The sequence below is a fragment of the Sprattus sprattus genome, assembly GCF_963457725.1.
Source record: "Sprattus sprattus genome assembly, chromosome: 18".
In the NCBI taxonomy this organism is placed as follows: domain Eukaryota; kingdom Metazoa; phylum Chordata; class Actinopteri; order Clupeiformes; family Clupeidae; genus Sprattus; species Sprattus sprattus.
The window spans coordinates 17,526,395-17,543,894 of NC_137916.1; the positions used below are offsets into that span (position 1 = coordinate 17,526,395).

General features: G+C 43.4%; 2 protein-coding genes across 2 annotated transcripts in view; one reads left to right on the forward strand and one right to left on the reverse strand.

Annotated features, from left to right (window-relative positions):
- ppp1r9ba (protein phosphatase 1, regulatory subunit 9Ba) overlaps window positions 1-11,671 on the forward strand; it is a 50,797-nt gene extending 39,126 nt beyond the window's left edge. Inside the window, exons 3-11 of the mRNA XM_080856510.1 lie at window positions 1-65; window positions 422-542; window positions 1,798-1,902; window positions 4,898-5,033; window positions 8,686-8,829; window positions 9,704-9,757; window positions 10,208-10,437; window positions 10,863-10,959; window positions 11,068-11,671. The exon at window positions 1-65 is cut by the window's left edge and continues 68 nt beyond it. Of these exons, the coding sequence (XP_080712636.1) occupies window positions 1-65; window positions 422-542; window positions 1,798-1,902; window positions 4,898-5,033; window positions 8,686-8,829; window positions 9,704-9,757; window positions 10,208-10,437; window positions 10,863-10,959; window positions 11,068-11,121 (1,006 nt within the window). The 3' untranslated portion in view covers window positions 11,122-11,671. The remainder of the gene's footprint in view (window positions 66-421; window positions 543-1,797; window positions 1,903-4,897; window positions 5,034-8,685; window positions 8,830-9,703; window positions 9,758-10,207; window positions 10,438-10,862; window positions 10,960-11,067) is intronic.
- Window positions 11,672-16,245: 4,574 nt separating this feature from the next.
- Window positions 16,246-17,500, reverse strand: part of rapgefl1 (Rap guanine nucleotide exchange factor (GEF)-like 1) — a gene marked incomplete at its 5' end in the record, with an annotated part of 35,547 nt that continues 34,292 nt past the window's right edge. The window contains one exon of the mRNA XM_080855829.1: window positions 16,246-17,500. This exon is cut by the window's right edge and continues 33 nt beyond it. Within this exon, the coding sequence (XP_080711955.1) occupies window positions 17,409-17,500 (92 nt within the window). The 3' untranslated portion in view covers window positions 16,246-17,408.

A 17,500-nucleotide genomic window follows, 5' to 3' on the forward strand; every position in this document is an offset into this window, starting at 1 on the left:
GGCGGAGTACGAGCTGGAGAAGCGTGTGGAGAGGCTGGACCTGTTCCCAGTGGAGCTGGAAAAAGGTACATTCTGCAAACCCCCCTTACCCCCCTAGAAAACACAGACAAACCTTCATACTTAGGGGTAGTCTGAAGCCTTTAAAGGTTTCCTCTGTATAGCCTTTGATCTATGACCTATGATCTATATAGTGTTACATACACCAAACTAAATTGTTAAGAGATATATTTGTGGATGAAAAAATGTATTTCATTAGCATTTTGTAGATACCTGGCTTGTTTTCTGAAAAGGGGGTGATTCTGGTTACAGAAGAGTGACATGTTTACTTCTTGCCCATATATATTTATAATACAGATGGTCATTTGATCTGACACGTCATGCCACGTCACACCCCCTGTTTTGTGTATTGCCTTCCCTTCAGATGGTGACGGCCTGGGCATCAGTATCATTGGCATGGGTGCCGGCGCAGACATGGGCCTGGAGAAGCTGGGGATCTTTGTCAAGACCGTTACAGACGCCGGAGCTGCTCACAGAGATGGCAGGTGGGCGTGGTTTAGGCCGCTATCACACTGACCAGCAGGTGGACTGGCAGATTTAGTTTTTGCTTGCCATTTGTTCAGCAGGAGAATAAGTCACACCACGAGCATTCGGTTTGTGACCCCTTAGGGTTGATTGGAGTTGAACTAACACAATGCTACCAATGCAACAGCAACACAATGCTCATCCATGTCAGTTTTCACATGCCTGAATATAATTTCAGGGGTGGGGTGGGGGGGGGGGGGGGGTTTGATCTGGAGAACAGGACAGGGATCACAGGAGATTGAATGGAATGTCAGCAGGGGCCTTCTATCCCTCCACTGCTCCCAGACGTACAACAATTACTGAGAGGATTTAGATACGTGTAGCCTTTACATGGGTCTGCAAAAGGGATTTGGTGATTTTTTTTGTAGGTCAGGAAAGGGTAGGAAAGGTCAGCTGATTTGTGTTAAATAATGGTGGTGGTGCTTCTGGGACCTAAACTATCATGATTGTGCCACAACTCTTCTCCCCAGCAGCTTATGGTTCTTGTATTATAAAGCACATTTTCTGAGTTCAGCTGTGACCTCCATTAACTGATTGCAAATCTTTTCCTCTGGCACTTGGCATCAAACACTAAGAGGGGAAGGCAATCATTCATTTCATGTGCACATGGACACTCCACTTAACAGACTCTCAAAGTCAAACGATCCCCCAGTTTTATGGGCTCCTGAAAATATTTCGGGGATGTGATGTTACTGACAGCATAATTAATCATACTCTTTAGCATTTTTAATAACTCAGTTATTCTGACAATTATGCATTATATTATTATAATACTTGTATTTAACAGTTTATTTGTGCATCAAACTTTCTTCTGCCTAATTAGTGGAGCGTCCAAGCTACATGCTTCTTCATTGAATCTACATCTACGACACTTTGTTTGACAAGGAGGATTTAGCAACCTTTCACAGTTTTAATCACGGCCAGGCTCAAAGACTTGTTTATTTATAAATGACAATGTTTATAAACCCCATGAGATAAACCATCTTGTGTGCAAGGGGGTCCCTTTCATGCCATGCATAAAACCAATCAGGACAAATACACTCACAAATACAAAGAGCAGCTGAGCTGGAAGACCATCAACACCAAGATCATGGGCTCCATACCCAGACAGCACACACAGCGCTGAAAAAGTGTATCTGTACACCACTGTAACTCCCTTTATGTGACAGCATCTGCTAACTGACCAACCGGTTTGTGTATTCTGTGTCCAACCAGGATCCAGGTGAACGACCTCATAGTGGAGGTGGACGGCACCAGTCTGGTGGGCGTCACCCAGAGCTTTGCTGCTTCTGTCCTGAGGAACACCAGCGGCACTGTCAAGTAAGGCAGCAGCACACACGCGCACATACACGCACACACACACACACACACACACAAACACACAAGCATGTAGACACGCACACACACGTGTACACACATACAGCTGTACACACCCACACCCACATTCATGAACACAAATGCCTATGCACAGACCTTGACACTTGCACAAAAGCAGCATTATTTTCGCCTGGCTTTGATTCTGTGCTGGACTTTGTTAGACTGTACTGTTGCAATAAGCGTCATGGAGAGTGTTGGCAGAAAGCAACACTCTGGCACAAGCTGAGGAAGATCATGTAACGTCCTGTCCGTGCCCGACAGTGACGCATGAAGCCAGAGATAATCAAACTTCACTGACTGTAGAGGGTTGCGATTTGGTAAATGCAGTTGTACAAGGCCTGTGTTATCAGTCACTCTGTTTTGATACCATGATAACAGTAGGTTGTGTTGCGCAGACACATTTAGTTTAAGGTGAAGTTTCACCAAAAGCATCTCAGTGGCGGATAGGAAACGTGCACTGGCAAACGCCTGGTTGGAAAATGCGTGGGCAGGTATATGCAAAGGAATACCGTAAATCACCAAGAGCCAGCGGTCATGGACCGAAGCACAGAAACAATGAATGCTGCAGCGGAAAGATTTAAATGCATTGGTAAGCACAGCCAGACACTTATCCAGAAGTATCCAGAAGCATTTGCATTAATCAGCATTTTATCCTTTCCAGCCCACAGTAACCATGCTGCTATCTTCACTTTGTCTCTTCTCTACTCTATTCTCCTGTCATCTCGCTTCTCCTTTCCTCTCAGTTTTCGTCCAGGACATTCCTCCTGTCTCCTCTTCTAACCTCTCCTCCCCTGCCCTCTCCTCTGCTCTCATCCCCTCCCTCTCCTTTCTCCCCTCTCTCCTTACATCAACGCTCTTCTCATTTTCTCCTGTCTTCTTCTCTTCTCTACACAGTCTTCATACTTTGATTTTTTAAGACATTGTTAGACGGAGTGGTTGATCCCTCACACTGACAGCAGTTTGACCTGCAGCTGAGCATCCTCACTATCCCTCAGATCACAGCAATGGGAGAGAAAGCCAAAGAGAGAGATGGAAAAGAGAATTGAGGGAGAAGTGATTAATTGAGAGAAAGCAGAAAAATAGGGTGAACAAGTGAAAGAAAAATAGAGAAGTACACAGAGGATTAGTGGGTTACTGTATGTACTATAGTAAGGGAAGTCACTTGGCTCCATAGGGAGGGAGAAAGGAATGCTGCACTTGCTTTTTTTTTTTACTTGTTTGCTTAGCATTAGCGTGTAGGCAGTGACTAATGGACCAGATGCCTGGAACATACCATACCTGCTTCCAAAATGCCATTTGTTGGAATTTGACCATGTGCTGGTCAAACAATGCTGAATTATAAATTCAATACAGTTGACCAGCTTTCTCAAATAGGGTTAATGGTTAATAGGTTTACTTTTGACACTGAAACAGAGTTTTTGGTGAAGAACAGAGGAAGAAGTTGAAACAAATAAACTGGGAGAGAAAAAAACAGAATAGAGAGGCAGACTGATAAAGGAAAAGTTATCCCCTAATAATAAAAGTACACCTACGCACTTATATATGCTTAGCATTTTGCCTCATCCACCATGACATCCGAGGTCATTAGGTTAGCTTTCTTAGCACAATGCAGTTGTCCATCAGTGTTTGAAGTGCAGTTTAAGAGTAAGGGTTGTTTAAAAAAGTGTACCTGTCCTGAACACAAGAAAGTTAAGGAAAGTGTTAATTTTACGGTGATGGTATTTGTATGGGTTCCTCTTGTAAGTGTCCTTGAATATAAATATATTGGAGCAACACAAGGTCAAGCTGTTCCAGAGTGCAAAGAGGAAGAGGAACCACAAAGGCTGGTTTCTTTTAAGAATAAGTGGAGCATGTCTTAAAAAAAAACACACATTCATTTTTAGAGGTTAGCACACTCGTCAGTCAAACCGAGACAGCTTGCTGATTGGTCAGAGCAACGGTTCTGAGATGCTAATTGGTTGGATGACAGCTGCATTGTGTGAATGGTCTGACACATCTTTAGTGTAGGGATTCGGACATTTTCTATTATTGGTCACTATGACACATAACACTTATAACGTTAAATACAGAAATCACAGAGAGAAGTTGTGTTGTGTTCCTGACACTCCTGCCTGTTCCTGCTCTAAAAGAACTCTGGGGTTTAGGTTACAATACATTTGATCTCCGAAAATATGCATGTGATCCCATTATGTCATCTCTGCGCTGCTGTACATTACATTTGAAGACTGGCCTGATTTGTGAGAGAAATCCTCTGGTTATTAATTTAAAAGGAAGGACTGTCCTAATTATCCACCAGTGACCAGAGGATTGCTGGATAAAATCCCATAAAAGCAGCTCTCCACTCCACTCTGGTGTCCTTGAGGAAGGTCACTCACTTTTAAAATTCATGTTTAATGCATAACGTTTAAACACAACTTTGGGGATTTGGAGTGTAAGTACAAAGCTTGGCCACTTAGGCCTCTTACACAATCATCATGCTTTAGCTGGAATTTTTCTACTGAGCAGTGAGTCTGAAAACACGCAACAGATACTAGAAATGGTGGCCGATATTAGGGCAGGGAGGCAGGCTTAATGGCTAGCCATTTGAACCATTTTGAAGCATGGCCACACAGTGTTAGGTTTTGGTGATTGTGAAATCATGTGTTAGGTGATTAGCGCTTCATATTTTTGGAGTCAGAACTGAGCACCAGGATGCATAAATTGCAAAGATGACAGCGCCCACTTTTGAACTTCCTGGACTGAATTTGCTAGCATAGCAACAGCCATTAAAAAGGATGGGAGTGCTAATACCTCACTCTCTCCAGGCCTGTATAATAACTATACATCTGCTCTTTTTGTCAGTTACTGTAATACTGTAGCCTCCCTTTCCTACAGGTTAATGGTTAGTCTGGTTACATATCCCTGCTCCATTCTGATTGGCTGTTGTGTGTGGGTGCAGGTTCATCATTGGCCGGGAGAAACCAGGCGAGCAGAGTGAGGTGGCCCAGCTGATCCAGCAGACCCTGGAGCAGGAGCGCTGGCAGAGGGAGGTGATGGAGCAGCGCTACAACCAATACATGGAGCATGACGATGAGGTGAGGAGGGGAGACGGCGCCTTCAGGCAGAACCCCTAATATCACCCAACACCACTTAATATCACACACCACCTAATATCACCCAACACCATCTAATATCACACAACACCACATAATATCAGCCAACACCACCTTATATCACCCAACACCACCTAATATCACACAACACCACATAACATCAGCCAACACCACCTAATATCACCCAACACCACTTATATCACACACCATCTAATATCACAGACCACCTAATATCAGACACCACCTAATATCACCAAAACCCACCTAACGTCACACACCACCTAGTATCACCCAACACCAGCTAATATCTCACACAACCTAATATCACCCAACATCACCCAGGTTTACCTAATATCACCTGACATCACCCTATATGACTCAACATCAAACAACATCATAGAGCTCGATGATGTGCAGAAGTCAACAGTATTACAAAAGAGATGTAGGACTGCATTATGGAGGTACAAATGGGAGTTGTAGTGATGGAGGATGATGGAAACATACACTACTACAGTAATACCACTCAGTACTGACAGGATGTGAGGGTGATAGAAACATACTCTACTACAGTAATACCACTCAGCACTGACAGGATGTGAGGGTGATAGAAACATACTCTACTACAGTAATACCACTCAGCACTGACAGGATGTGAGGGTGATAGAAACATACTCTACTACAGTAATACCACTCAGCACTGACAGGATGTGAGGGTGATAGAAACATACTCTACTACAGTAATACCACTCAGCACTGACAGGATGTGAGGGTGATAGAAACATACTCTACTACAGTAATACCACTCAGCACTGACAGGATGTGAGGGTGATAGAAACATACACTACGACAGTAATACCACTTAGTTCTGGTGCACAGAACACAGGTGCAATTTTCTTAGATGAAAGAATGTTGTGATACAGGTTTCAAGAAAGTACAAGTAGTGAAATTAACTCAAGATTAGTTATTTTGACATTCATCTCATGGTATTTACAGAATAATGGACACATGTTATCTCTTCATCTCTCACACAATCAGTACGTCAAATTCCTCAATGTATGCGGTACTATAGGTTCGCTATTGATCCTCAACTACACACAAAGCTCCTCCCGAGGTCCTCTACTGTTGTTTAATGTTTTCTGTTTGTTTAATGTAAGGCTTCGGGGAGAGGTTATGAAAAGGTCAACAGCTGGCTTGAAAGGCCTGTATGCACATACTGACGCACAAGTGCTTAAAGCATTATGCAAACATTTCACTCAGACACAACACACTCAGGGCTGAGAGAGTGGTGATTAGTGTGTGTGTGTTCATGTTTCACACAAGGATGATTCTCTCTGCACAAGGTCATGGCCAGGCCTCCTAAGATGGGCTGTACTGTTGTTCTTGCTCCATTATACGGTTCAGTGAGTTATTTTTTATCGGCACTTGAGTATGAACTGATTTGTTGTGGAACATTTAGGCTAGGAATTTAGAACTTGAATTCTAAAGAATTCTTTAGAACATTTTAATTGGAACTCTGGAACTGCTTCCGATGTCCATTGTCTCCCTGGGGAAGGTGTCACTCTTGACCACCCATTCTTTAGAGCACCACACCAACACCACACTGACCTCTCATTTCAGTTACACCAGCACCCCGTTACAAAACCCCGTCACATACTGTATGGACACACACACAGTAACACAGACACACACACACACACACATAGCCATATGCGTAATCAATAAGGTTACTTTGGCAGAAAGATTGATTAGCTGTACAAACTTTATTGGTATTCCTGTCGTCGTTCATCGGCTAAGGGCTTTGAGAGGGTGAGAGCAAGAAGCTGGACCTGGTGCCATATATTCCCTCTTTCCCCCTCTCTCTCTTTCTCTCTTAGTCATGTGCTCACTCAATATCTTCTCCTCCGTGGGTGAAAAGGAGAAGCCTAAATAATTGAATCTCGTTGGATTTGACTGAATCATGCATAATGTGAAAGTGAGAGTGCAGCTTTTAAGCAGGATCTGTGGTGATACCGAGGTTCTTCATGCAGAAGATTACACACACACACACAGATACACAAATACCCACCCAGGTCAATCAAGTGAGGTTTTTCTGTGTGTTGGTTTGGTGTTCTCTTAACATGTGAAGAAGTGTGTGTGTGTGTACAGAGAGGGAGTTTGTTAATATATGTGTGTCTTGACAGCATATTTCATTTCCTCGCCCACGCTGGAGGGCTCAGACAGGCAAACAGCAGGGTGTGAAAAGAGGATGGCAGAGTGTGTGTGTGAATGTTTGTGTGTGTGTGTGTGTGAGTGAGTGAGAAAGAAAGAGAGAGAGTGAGTATAATTCAGCCTGATGACTCACAGTAGGACAGAAGAGGTAGCAGTTTTCGCTTCAGCTCACTGCATAAAAAATACTTCAAACTGAGAATGTTTGTCTTGCTATACTGTGGATGCATAGCATAAAGCTGTGTTTGTGTGTGTGTGTGTGTGTGTGTGTGTGTGTGTGTGTGTGTGTGTGTGTGTGTGTGTGTGTGTGTGTGTGTGTGTGTGTGTGTGTGTGTGTGTGTGAGTGTGTGTGGTGGGTGTGCCATAACGGCTTTTCCATTAAGTATAAGTTTAGCTTTACAGGAAGTGAGTCAGAGTCTGTGTATTGTGTTGTCGTTAGAGAGAGCGGCACTGCATTCATTTGTGCTGTACCTGGAGTTTCAACTGTGTGTAAGAGTGTATGTTTGTGAATGCACACGCAAGTCTGGTGTGTGAGAGAGAGAGAGAGGCTTTGTTCATGTGGTGGCATGAATAAGCACTGATGTTTGAAGTGCAAATTATTAGAGATAACTGTTGGTTGATTCCAATACCCCCACTGGCAGCTAAGTTGCTTGAGATCTGTTGGGGAAAGAAAACCCTTCAGTGGCTGCCACCCTCCATCACCCTGCCTAGCTGCTAGCACAACTGTAGGTCTTGGCACAGAGGAATTGAAACAAAATGGAGGTTGCCCAGTTGTAGGGTGTCATTACTCTGGCCTGGCATGGTGTGTGGTTCCTCCAATCCTCCAAATCCCTCTCCCAAGCCCCCGTGCCCCATCTAGTGGCCGTAAGGAAATAGTGCAGCAAACTATTCAGTCCAAACGTCAGAGAGCCATGCAAGTCAATATAATTCTTCACCCAAGCCATTCCATAACCCCCAAATAGGACATCAAAACAATCTACTTAGACTGCATACATACAGTTACATACTTTTGTCACATTTCAAGAATATGATCCTAAGGTAGCAAAACTGGGTTCTGTAGCCTTCTATAGATTTAGTAACATTAATAACATTTCTTATTGAGTCTTGAGAGGTCATGCGACAATGAATATAGACACATTTAAAGACACACGTTGAAATCAAAACTGCACTCACTCTACCCATCCATCCACCCATTTGTACTTAATGTCACTCTCATTAACTACATTTACCAACAGAAAATATGAGGAAAAGTATTATTTATTTACATTTGCAGTTAAACTGATTAGCTGTTTGGTCCTTCAGGCATTATGTACTGATACTGTTCATGAGTTAGTGTGGCAATATGCATGTGTGACATACACTTTTGAGAGAAGCCAACGAAAGATGATGACACAAGGATAATTATGTGTGTATGTTTGTGTTTCTACAGACGGGTGAATTCGGCACAGATGAAGAGGAGGAGATGAGCCCCATGTTTCCCAACGCCATTGAGGTGTTTGACCTGGCCGAGAATGAAGACATGCTGTCACCGGTGGAGATGGACCCTGAGAAACTCGTCCACAAGTTTAAGGAGGTGAGTGATGTTCACCCGCATTCAGATTAGGGGCTACAGGGTATTGGAAGCCATAATGCTAATATATATATTAAGAGGAGACACAAGCAGGCAAAATAAGGTGGATGGAAATAGCTGTACTTATACTACTCAATATATGTTGTAGTTAGGATTAGAGGTTCCACTGTGAAAAGAACATATGGTGCTTTTCTCTTCTTCCCTTTTCCTTGGAGAACAGTTTAATCTAATGCCTGTCAGTGAGCATGACGCTGCAACCTTGAGTGTAACTGCTTAGCGTTAGCAGTTCCCGCTAATGGTAGAGATTAGCGTTTAATGAAGAGTAAAAGCGTTTGTCTTCACACCTGAAGGAGGTTTAAGACCAGCGATACGGAGTGTGTGTCAGGGCTTCTGTTTCCTCCTTGTGGAACATGGACTGTACCTTGTTTCTTTGTTGGCTGTAAATTCAGTTTCACAGAAAAGATATGCAGAAAATATTTCGCTGTTCATGTTATGTGTTCTATGTGTACAGTATGTGGTATGTGTTCACACTTCCTGCTTTTTCACAAGCTTTAAACTCTTCAGGGGAGACATTTGTGTGATTATGGCTACACTAACATCTGAAATCTTGCCCTTGTACTGGCCAAACATTCATCTAATAATCGATGTTGCTCATCTGAATTAGAGATGGGGCTATGTGACTCCTATGTTTCTTACCATATAACCCGGCCCCCTCCCTGTCTCTCAAAGTCATATTCAAAAATATCATGGAGAACTATTTGCAATACATAACTCATACATAAATCATGAAAGAGGACACGTCACCATGTGCTTAATACAGCCATATGACAATACCTTCTTTCTCTTTCTCTCTCTCTTTCTCTTGCTCTCCCCACAGCTCCAGATTAAACATGCAGTCACCCAGGCTGAGATTCAGCAGCTGAAGCGGAAGGTAAGGGTCACACTTATTCACCCCCAGTGCCTCATATGGTATATTGTGTTTGATCATTTAATGTGTGTTCTGGGTAACAGTTACCCAGGTCCCTGATATTTCCCTACTGGTCTTCATTAAATTTCCAAGTAAATTCGCTACGGTCCAAATGCTGACCTCTCACCTGTAGGATGTGCCCGACACAGTAGTGACTTTTATGGATTTTGCTGTCATCTTTCCACCTCCTAATTACTTCTTTATCTTTCTCCATCTCTCCCTCTCCGTATTTCTCATCACCCCTCTGTTTCCTATTCTGCTGTCTCTCTCTCTCTCCCTCTTTCTCACCCTCTCTCCTTCTCTCTCCCTCCATTCTTTTCTCTCTCTCCTTCTCACCCTCTCTCTGTTTCTGCCTTCATACTCCTCATCACCTCTTTCTGTGTCCCTCCACCCCCCCCCCCCCGCTCCCTGCAGCTGTCCCATGCGGAGCAGGAGAAACTGCGCTGGCGGATGGAGCGTGCCCAGCTGGAGCAGAGCGTGCGCGAGAGCAAGGAGCGCATGGAGAAGCTGGAGGGCTACTGGATGGAGGCCCAGTCCCTGTGCCAGGCTGTGGACGAGCACCTTAAAGAGACCCAGGCGCAGTACCAGGCTCTGGAGCGCAAGTACAGCAAGGCCAAGAGACTCATCAAGGAGTACCAGCAGAAGTAAGAAACATAACCAGACTACTACCTATAGCCTACATAGTGTCATAGCTGGAGAAGGAAGATAAACACTTAAGATAATACTTCATTAAGGCCAAGATACGCATCAATGAGTACCATGAGCAATACAGGATGCAAACCAGAACAGCACAAATGCATACAGTCATAGCTGAAGTAAAAAAAATACTTAGAACCTTAAAGGTAAGTATCACTAAATGCTTAGCACTTGGCAGCTCTACAAATAACAACTGAAAACATTACTGGAAATAAGGTTTGGGCTCTCTCTCTCTCTCTCCCTGTGTGTGTGTCTGTGTGCCTATGTGCGTGGGTGTGCGTGTGTGTGTGTGTGTGTGTGTGTGTGTGTGTGTGTGTGTGTGTGTGTGTGTGTGTGTGTGTGTGTGTGTTTGTTTGTGTGCATGGTTGTACAGGGAAATAGAGTACCTAAAGAAGGAGACAGCCCAGCGAAGAGCTCAGGAAGAGACAGAGGCTACCCACAAGGTTGAGACAGAAAATCTCCAAGAGCAGGTAAGGGTATGTGCGTATTTTCACACTAATGCTAAATTACTCCCCAAATACTGGATGACAGAACTGATAACCATTTCCTTTCTTTCATCCCCCTCGCTTTCCAATCAGATCTCAGACCTGGAGACCAAAGTGGATGCCCTGAAGACCTCAGACCCGTCCTAAACCTCTTAGCCCGAGGAAGAGAGGGAGCCTGGCCCACAGTCCCAGCTCATCCTTTTCCTCCAGCTAGCTTTCCCCCCAGCAGCCACACAGAACAAACAAATGAACAACAGAACACAGAGAAATAAAAGGCGGGAAGAAGACTGGGAAAAGGGATGCTACTGAGGACAGGGGAGATAAAAAAAAAAAATACAAAAAAAAACACAGGACATAAAAACAAAAGCAAACTCTCTTTCGATGTCTTGTTGTCCCCATGGTATTTGTCAACGTGTCCATAGCAGGCACGTGACAAGTCTTCGGTCTCCGTGTAACGTCACTCTACCCCACCAACCTTGAAATAACACCAGAGACTCTCGATCCATCGGTTTAGGCTTCTCTGTCCTCATTTACTGCCCTATCCAGTCACATAATGGGACAAACTACACACAGCAGCATCGAAGAGCAGACATTTTACAGCTATAATATCATAGAAATTTCTCAGTGCGCAAAGGAAAACCCCAACATGGCTGCCCCCTCTTGACCTGTCAATCAGTGGGAGGAATTGTATGGCGAGAGAGAGAGAAAGAGAGTTCTGTTTGTACAGAAGGAAATCCCTGTGAGAGGGCCAGACTGAGCTTGTATATATTCTTTACATATATTTAAAAAAAAATGTTTTTTTTAAATGCTTAAAGCAATGTGCGGGGGTGGTGTGGGTGGGTGGGAAGGGGTGTTGTTGAAGCCGCTGTGTGCTCACACTTTTTTCTTTGTGAAAAAATGCAGGTGTGTGACAGGTGATAGACCGCCTCGTTAGGACTGGAAGATGAATGGTTGTGCATTTCCTTCTCTTAGCAAAAATAAAGGGGTGAACAGGGTTTGAACATGTGCAAGCTTAACATATTAACGCGTACCTGTTGTGGGGTTGCTTACTTCTCACTCTCAATGTAACGTAGATAAAAAGGGTCAGTATTACCAGAAGATGATGTGCTTCACTCTGTGTGAATCAGGGGTCTAGGATTGTTCCCTTAAACAACCTTTGGCGGCCATCAGTGGAGTTAGCAAAAAAGCGGAAGGAAAGCAGTGAAGCTTCCCGTGAGCACTAGGGTGAAGCTGTACAGAGAGGTGGAGGAGTAAGTGGATCCTCAGTGTATGGTCCACACAGTACTATTCTGAACCTCAGAAACCAGCCAGCTGCCTTCTTCCCTTCACTGTTGCTTATCTCATCAGCTTTGCATTAAATCCTTTGTATTTTAGCATCGAATAGAGTACCGCTCTCTTTGTCTCCCCTGCCATTCTCCCTCGGCTCCTTGACCTCTCATGGCTGTCTCAACCTCAAAATGGCCTCACTTTTACAGCATGCTGGCCTCCCTTTTTTTAAAACAAAACATTTCACCTCAGCTTCATCAACAATGCTAATAAAAATAATTTCACTTCTAGACTGTGATATCAAATCCTTTTTTTCCAGTTACTGACTTGAACAAGCTTCTGTCGTAACTGTTCCAGCTGTGACAATATCACCATTTTCATCATTTTCTCAGCCTACCAAGCCAATGCTTAGTCCTCAAAAGGCAATGAGTGGTCTCCGTTAGGTGGTCGGGATTTCCCATGATCCCTCTGCAGTCTTCCTCCAACTCTCCTCCATGGTCCCACTGCTTTTGGTGTCTCTGCTGTTAAACTCCCAGTGCTTAAGCTTTAGCTTCTGTTGGTAGGTGTTAGATTAAGCAGTTTTGTTAGGACATGTAACAGGCAAACACACACACACACACACACACACACACACACACACACACACACATAGTGGTCACACTCATAAAGAATCTTTTTTGGAAAAGAAGGAATGATATGGTTCTTGAAGGTTTTCTAATTTGATTGTTTTTGTTGTTTCTATGTTTGTTTGTTTGTTTTCATGGACTCTGCCGTTATGGCAGTGGAGATTAGGCTATCTTTTTGAATTTGTCTTATTTTTATTTTCCCACTGGAACTGAAATTAAGATTTCTGTCACTCATAAAATATGCAGAGGAAAATGGCGTCACTTACATGAACTGTTACTTCCTTTTGTTGCTCATGCAGAACAGTGTTACCAGAGCAAACCCAGTTAAAGGTGCAGTCCACGATTCTATCCCATAGATTTATTATCAAATTCAGGGAATTGCTCCTTCGTTTGGCTTTTGATGAAACTGAATCATGGACTGCGCCTTTAAGTATTTGTATTTGGCCGGTCTCAGGTGCAACTGCAGTTTAATAAGAAAAGTATTTTTCTCAACAGTTTGGTTGGGTTCAATCAAAGATGTAGAGAATTCTTGCATCTTTGCACAACATAAGGTATTATGTACAGACAGCCCACAAAGTTGTGCAGTGGTCACCTGTTTTCTTGATGTAAGAGCACACAACCTTGGGTTAACTAAAACCAAGAAGCATGGTATTCCTGTTGTTTGTAGTAAATCAGGCCTACTGGAATCAAGCATTGATACCTTGCCAGGAATAGCCATTACATCACCAAACTTCAGATTCTTCAGTAGAACCCTTTGACCCAACGAGTCAGCCTCATGCTCCAAGGCTGATCTCTCCACCATTGCAGTTGTAGTCTTTCCACCGAAGCCAGTGCAGTATATGTAACATTCTAAAGAGATTAACTTGCAGCAATGAACCAGATGAATTCAGAGGCATTTATAACATGGGTTGAGAGAGCACATCTGATTACATTTAATGACACCCTTCCAGAGGGAGCCTGTAGTGTTATGGTTTTTTTTCTTTGTTTTTTAATTTGTTTGTATTTAACTCGGCACCCTGTGAGCAGGGCTCAGCAAGATCACTGAAAAAAGTCAGGAATGATACATAGAACTTCCAGACTTATGCTGTAACCAACATTCCATGAACAAAAGACTTCATTCCTTGCTACATGTTGCATCCTTTAAAGTCCACTAGCAAAACTGAGTTTGAATGGACCAACTCGACCGTGAACGCATTCAGCTTGAGCTCTTATACGCCGGTGTGAATAGCAGACACCCTGTTGAACTGTGCAGCCATCCCAGTCATCATATGCAGGACTATCTGATCTGTCAGTCTGAGAGGACAGCAGCAAAACGGCACCAGGAAATTGTTTGGTTAAAACACGCAAACCAGTCCAGGGATTTCTTTTTTTGAACTGCACACTCAGCTTTGCTTTTTTTTTGTTCTTGTTGTTTAAATGCTCTTGCTTTGGAGCCTGAAAAGGCATGACTGTATAGGTCTCTGGGTGCAGAGCCTTCTGATGGTTTATGCCTTGTTGTTCCTAGAGAGCAGCTGACTAACATGTTCGGTTCCAATCCGGTCCAGACCCGGTCCATAGTAGAATGCTGCTCTCTAGAATATGTGTGTTAGCAGTACAGGGTGTAACATTCTCTTAGGATGAGCGGAACAAACCAAACTCACACCCATTCCTTGTTTTTTTTCTATTTAAATCTTTTTTTTAAATCCCTGCTTTGTAATTTGCAGTCATGACTCAATAAGGGTAATACCAACAATTAACCCCAAATTTCATCATGCTCATCTGCCATAAGTTACTTTCATCATTAATAATAAATACAAATGTGGTGAACAGCTGAAACAGATGTCTTGGCTATTTTGTTGGAGAACATTATGAACACCAAATTAAAGCGGACATACAAACATATCTCTTTTCTCACACACACACACACACACACACACACACACACACACAAACACACACACTTCCATTACCGCACTGTACTGAACAACTGAATCGGATGTTGACTGAAAAAAAGGACATGCCAACAACCACTCTCTTTCGCTCCGATACACCCACACAGCTCCATGCTCGTTGTTGAAAATCAGATCCTGACCATTTTGTGAGAGAACATTATGGACTCAGACACACTAGTTATAACACACACTAGTTATAACACACACACGTACACACTCAGACACACACACACACACACACACTTCTACCTTACAGCATTGTACAGACTCAAGAGAATGCTCAGGCATGTTCATCAGAAGAGGCTTTATTTGGATGCGTTGTGTTCCTTCCTGGCGCTGGGGGGGTGGGGGGCAGCCAAACAAGATGGCTGCCTGCGCCCCACCCCCCCAACCCCTTCAGAAAGAATGAGAGCGCCCTGCCAAATTTCAGGAGAGTTCACTTGTAAACACTGACTTCTGTACAAAACTCAGAGAGTACAATAAGATTCGGATTCTTACCCGTTTCAAGGAAAAAATAAAACAACCATAGCTTAAACTCAGCAAAATGAAAAAACAACCAAAATACAAAACCAAATAGAAAATATAGTTCAACCAAAGCCATAACACAAATTAAACAATCAGAACCGAAACACAAATGGAGATAAAGCTGTACAATTCATCCATCTTTAGGTTAGCTGACGCCATCCATTTCTGACAACTAACTTTCTTTCTTTCTTTCTTACATGTGTTCATATTTTTTAACTGTACAAGGAACACCCGTTCTTTTAAATTTACAAAACAAATATTCTCCTAGAACGGCCATCTCATAGCTCATACATAAAATAGAGTCTCCATATTATTTATTTATTTACATTTTGAATAACTATTTACACGCCAGCCAGGCAGCCCTCTGAATGGGAGTTGACCCAGGAACTGATCCTGAAGCTGATCACATCACAGGCAAATAGGTGGAGGCTATTTCACCCAGAAGTAGTTCTTCACATCCAGCATGGACCAGGTCATTTTCACCTCAGACATTCACTAACTTATGTTCAAAAAAGCAAAGCGACATGTAAAAAGAACAAAAATAACTTATCACACTTTAATTAAAGCACAGTAAATATTCTACACCAAAAGTATGACTCGGTAATTGCTCTTAAGTGACATCAAAATGCTAATATGACAAACTGATATCCTCCCAAATTGGGTGCATCTCAATACAGTCGAACTGGCAAAAAACAAATACAGTTTAAATAGCTTTGAGCTCTACTGGGATCTTGGTTTAGGTCTGCAACCCCAGAATGGTAAATTTGCGTTCTATATCCATGGCATTTTTCAGAGCACGCAAGCATTTGAAAAGAAGCTGAATGATCGGAAACCACTGCAGGTTACAAAACTCTGCCCACCTCACCACACAGTTCTTGGCTTTTAGCAGTGTGGCCTTTGTTTACTGACTGAGATGTATTGCCCCTTTAGTAATGTAGCTTAAGAGGGGCTGGATGCAGGATGCCCCTGACCCAGAGAGGCATCCCTGTCATCAGTCTTTCAGACAATCTTGGCTCGAGATCATGGCTTTGCTTCTGTTAGTTTTCATGGTGCAGCTGGGAGTTTCCGGGTCCAGCGGCGGCCATTCGCCTGTTGACTTCAGCAGCACTGGCAGAGTTTACGGTTCTCAGGAGAGGATGCCACCCCCAATAGCTGAGCTCTGCATTTAGCTTACCCGAGAATAAGTGCCCACGTTGGCTCGAGAGAGAGAGAGGAAAAAAGAGAGGTAAGGTAGGGTTAGGGTGGGGGCAGTCATGAGGTTTGGAGGAGACATTGGGGGTGAAGAGGTAAGATTGTCTCACATGGGGAAGCAGAGATGAACAGAGGGGAAAGGGTTAAAAAAATAAGTGAAGAAAGCTTATGCAGTCAAAAACCTTTCCCCTTATTGTCCTGAGTAGCTCCTGACAGGACATGGCCTATGCACTACTCTTCCAGGAGAAGTTCATGTTCAGACGAGTTTATGGCAGTGCAGACTGGACAGGTGTTGCTTGGAGATGACCAATGAGAAAGCAGAGGGAGGGGCTGAACAAGATAACTTCCCATGATCCCCCTGACCTCACTGCTGGTTCCCATTCTGCAGTCTCCCAGTGGAGAGATAGCTTTTGTCCATCCACTTTCCTATGGGCCAATCAAAACACTCCTCGGGGTTCCACAGCTTTGTTTGAACCAATCAAAACAACAGCTATAGTTCCACAACATCGTTTGGACCAATCACAACAGTAGCTCCAGTTTCACAGCCTTCTATTTCTTTTGACATTAGTGTTGGTCCTTCCTATTCTGTTCATGTTAGTGTTAGAAGAGAATTGGGGCTCAGGAGTTGATAGAGAATTAGCTTTACTGTGAGTGGTAAGTCCTAGAAAACAGTACTGCCCAAACTGTTTGATCTATAGCTAAAAGAGGCGGGATCTTGGGGAGAGATAACCAATCAATGAGCTGAGCAAAAGAGAAGGGGTTGATCAGTGATTTGTCCTTTTTGGAGAGGGATCCTGAAGCAGAGAGGATGTGGTCCCGGATGAGATGGAAGGGCGGGCTTAAGGGGAAAGAGGGGTGTGGTCTTCAGTGGGTTGGAGGTACTCTGGACTCTAGCTCACATGTCTTTGGGCTCCATCTTGCAGGACATCTCAAACAGCAGGTTCTGATTGTCAATGACCTGAAGCTGACGCACGTAGGCCTTAGTCT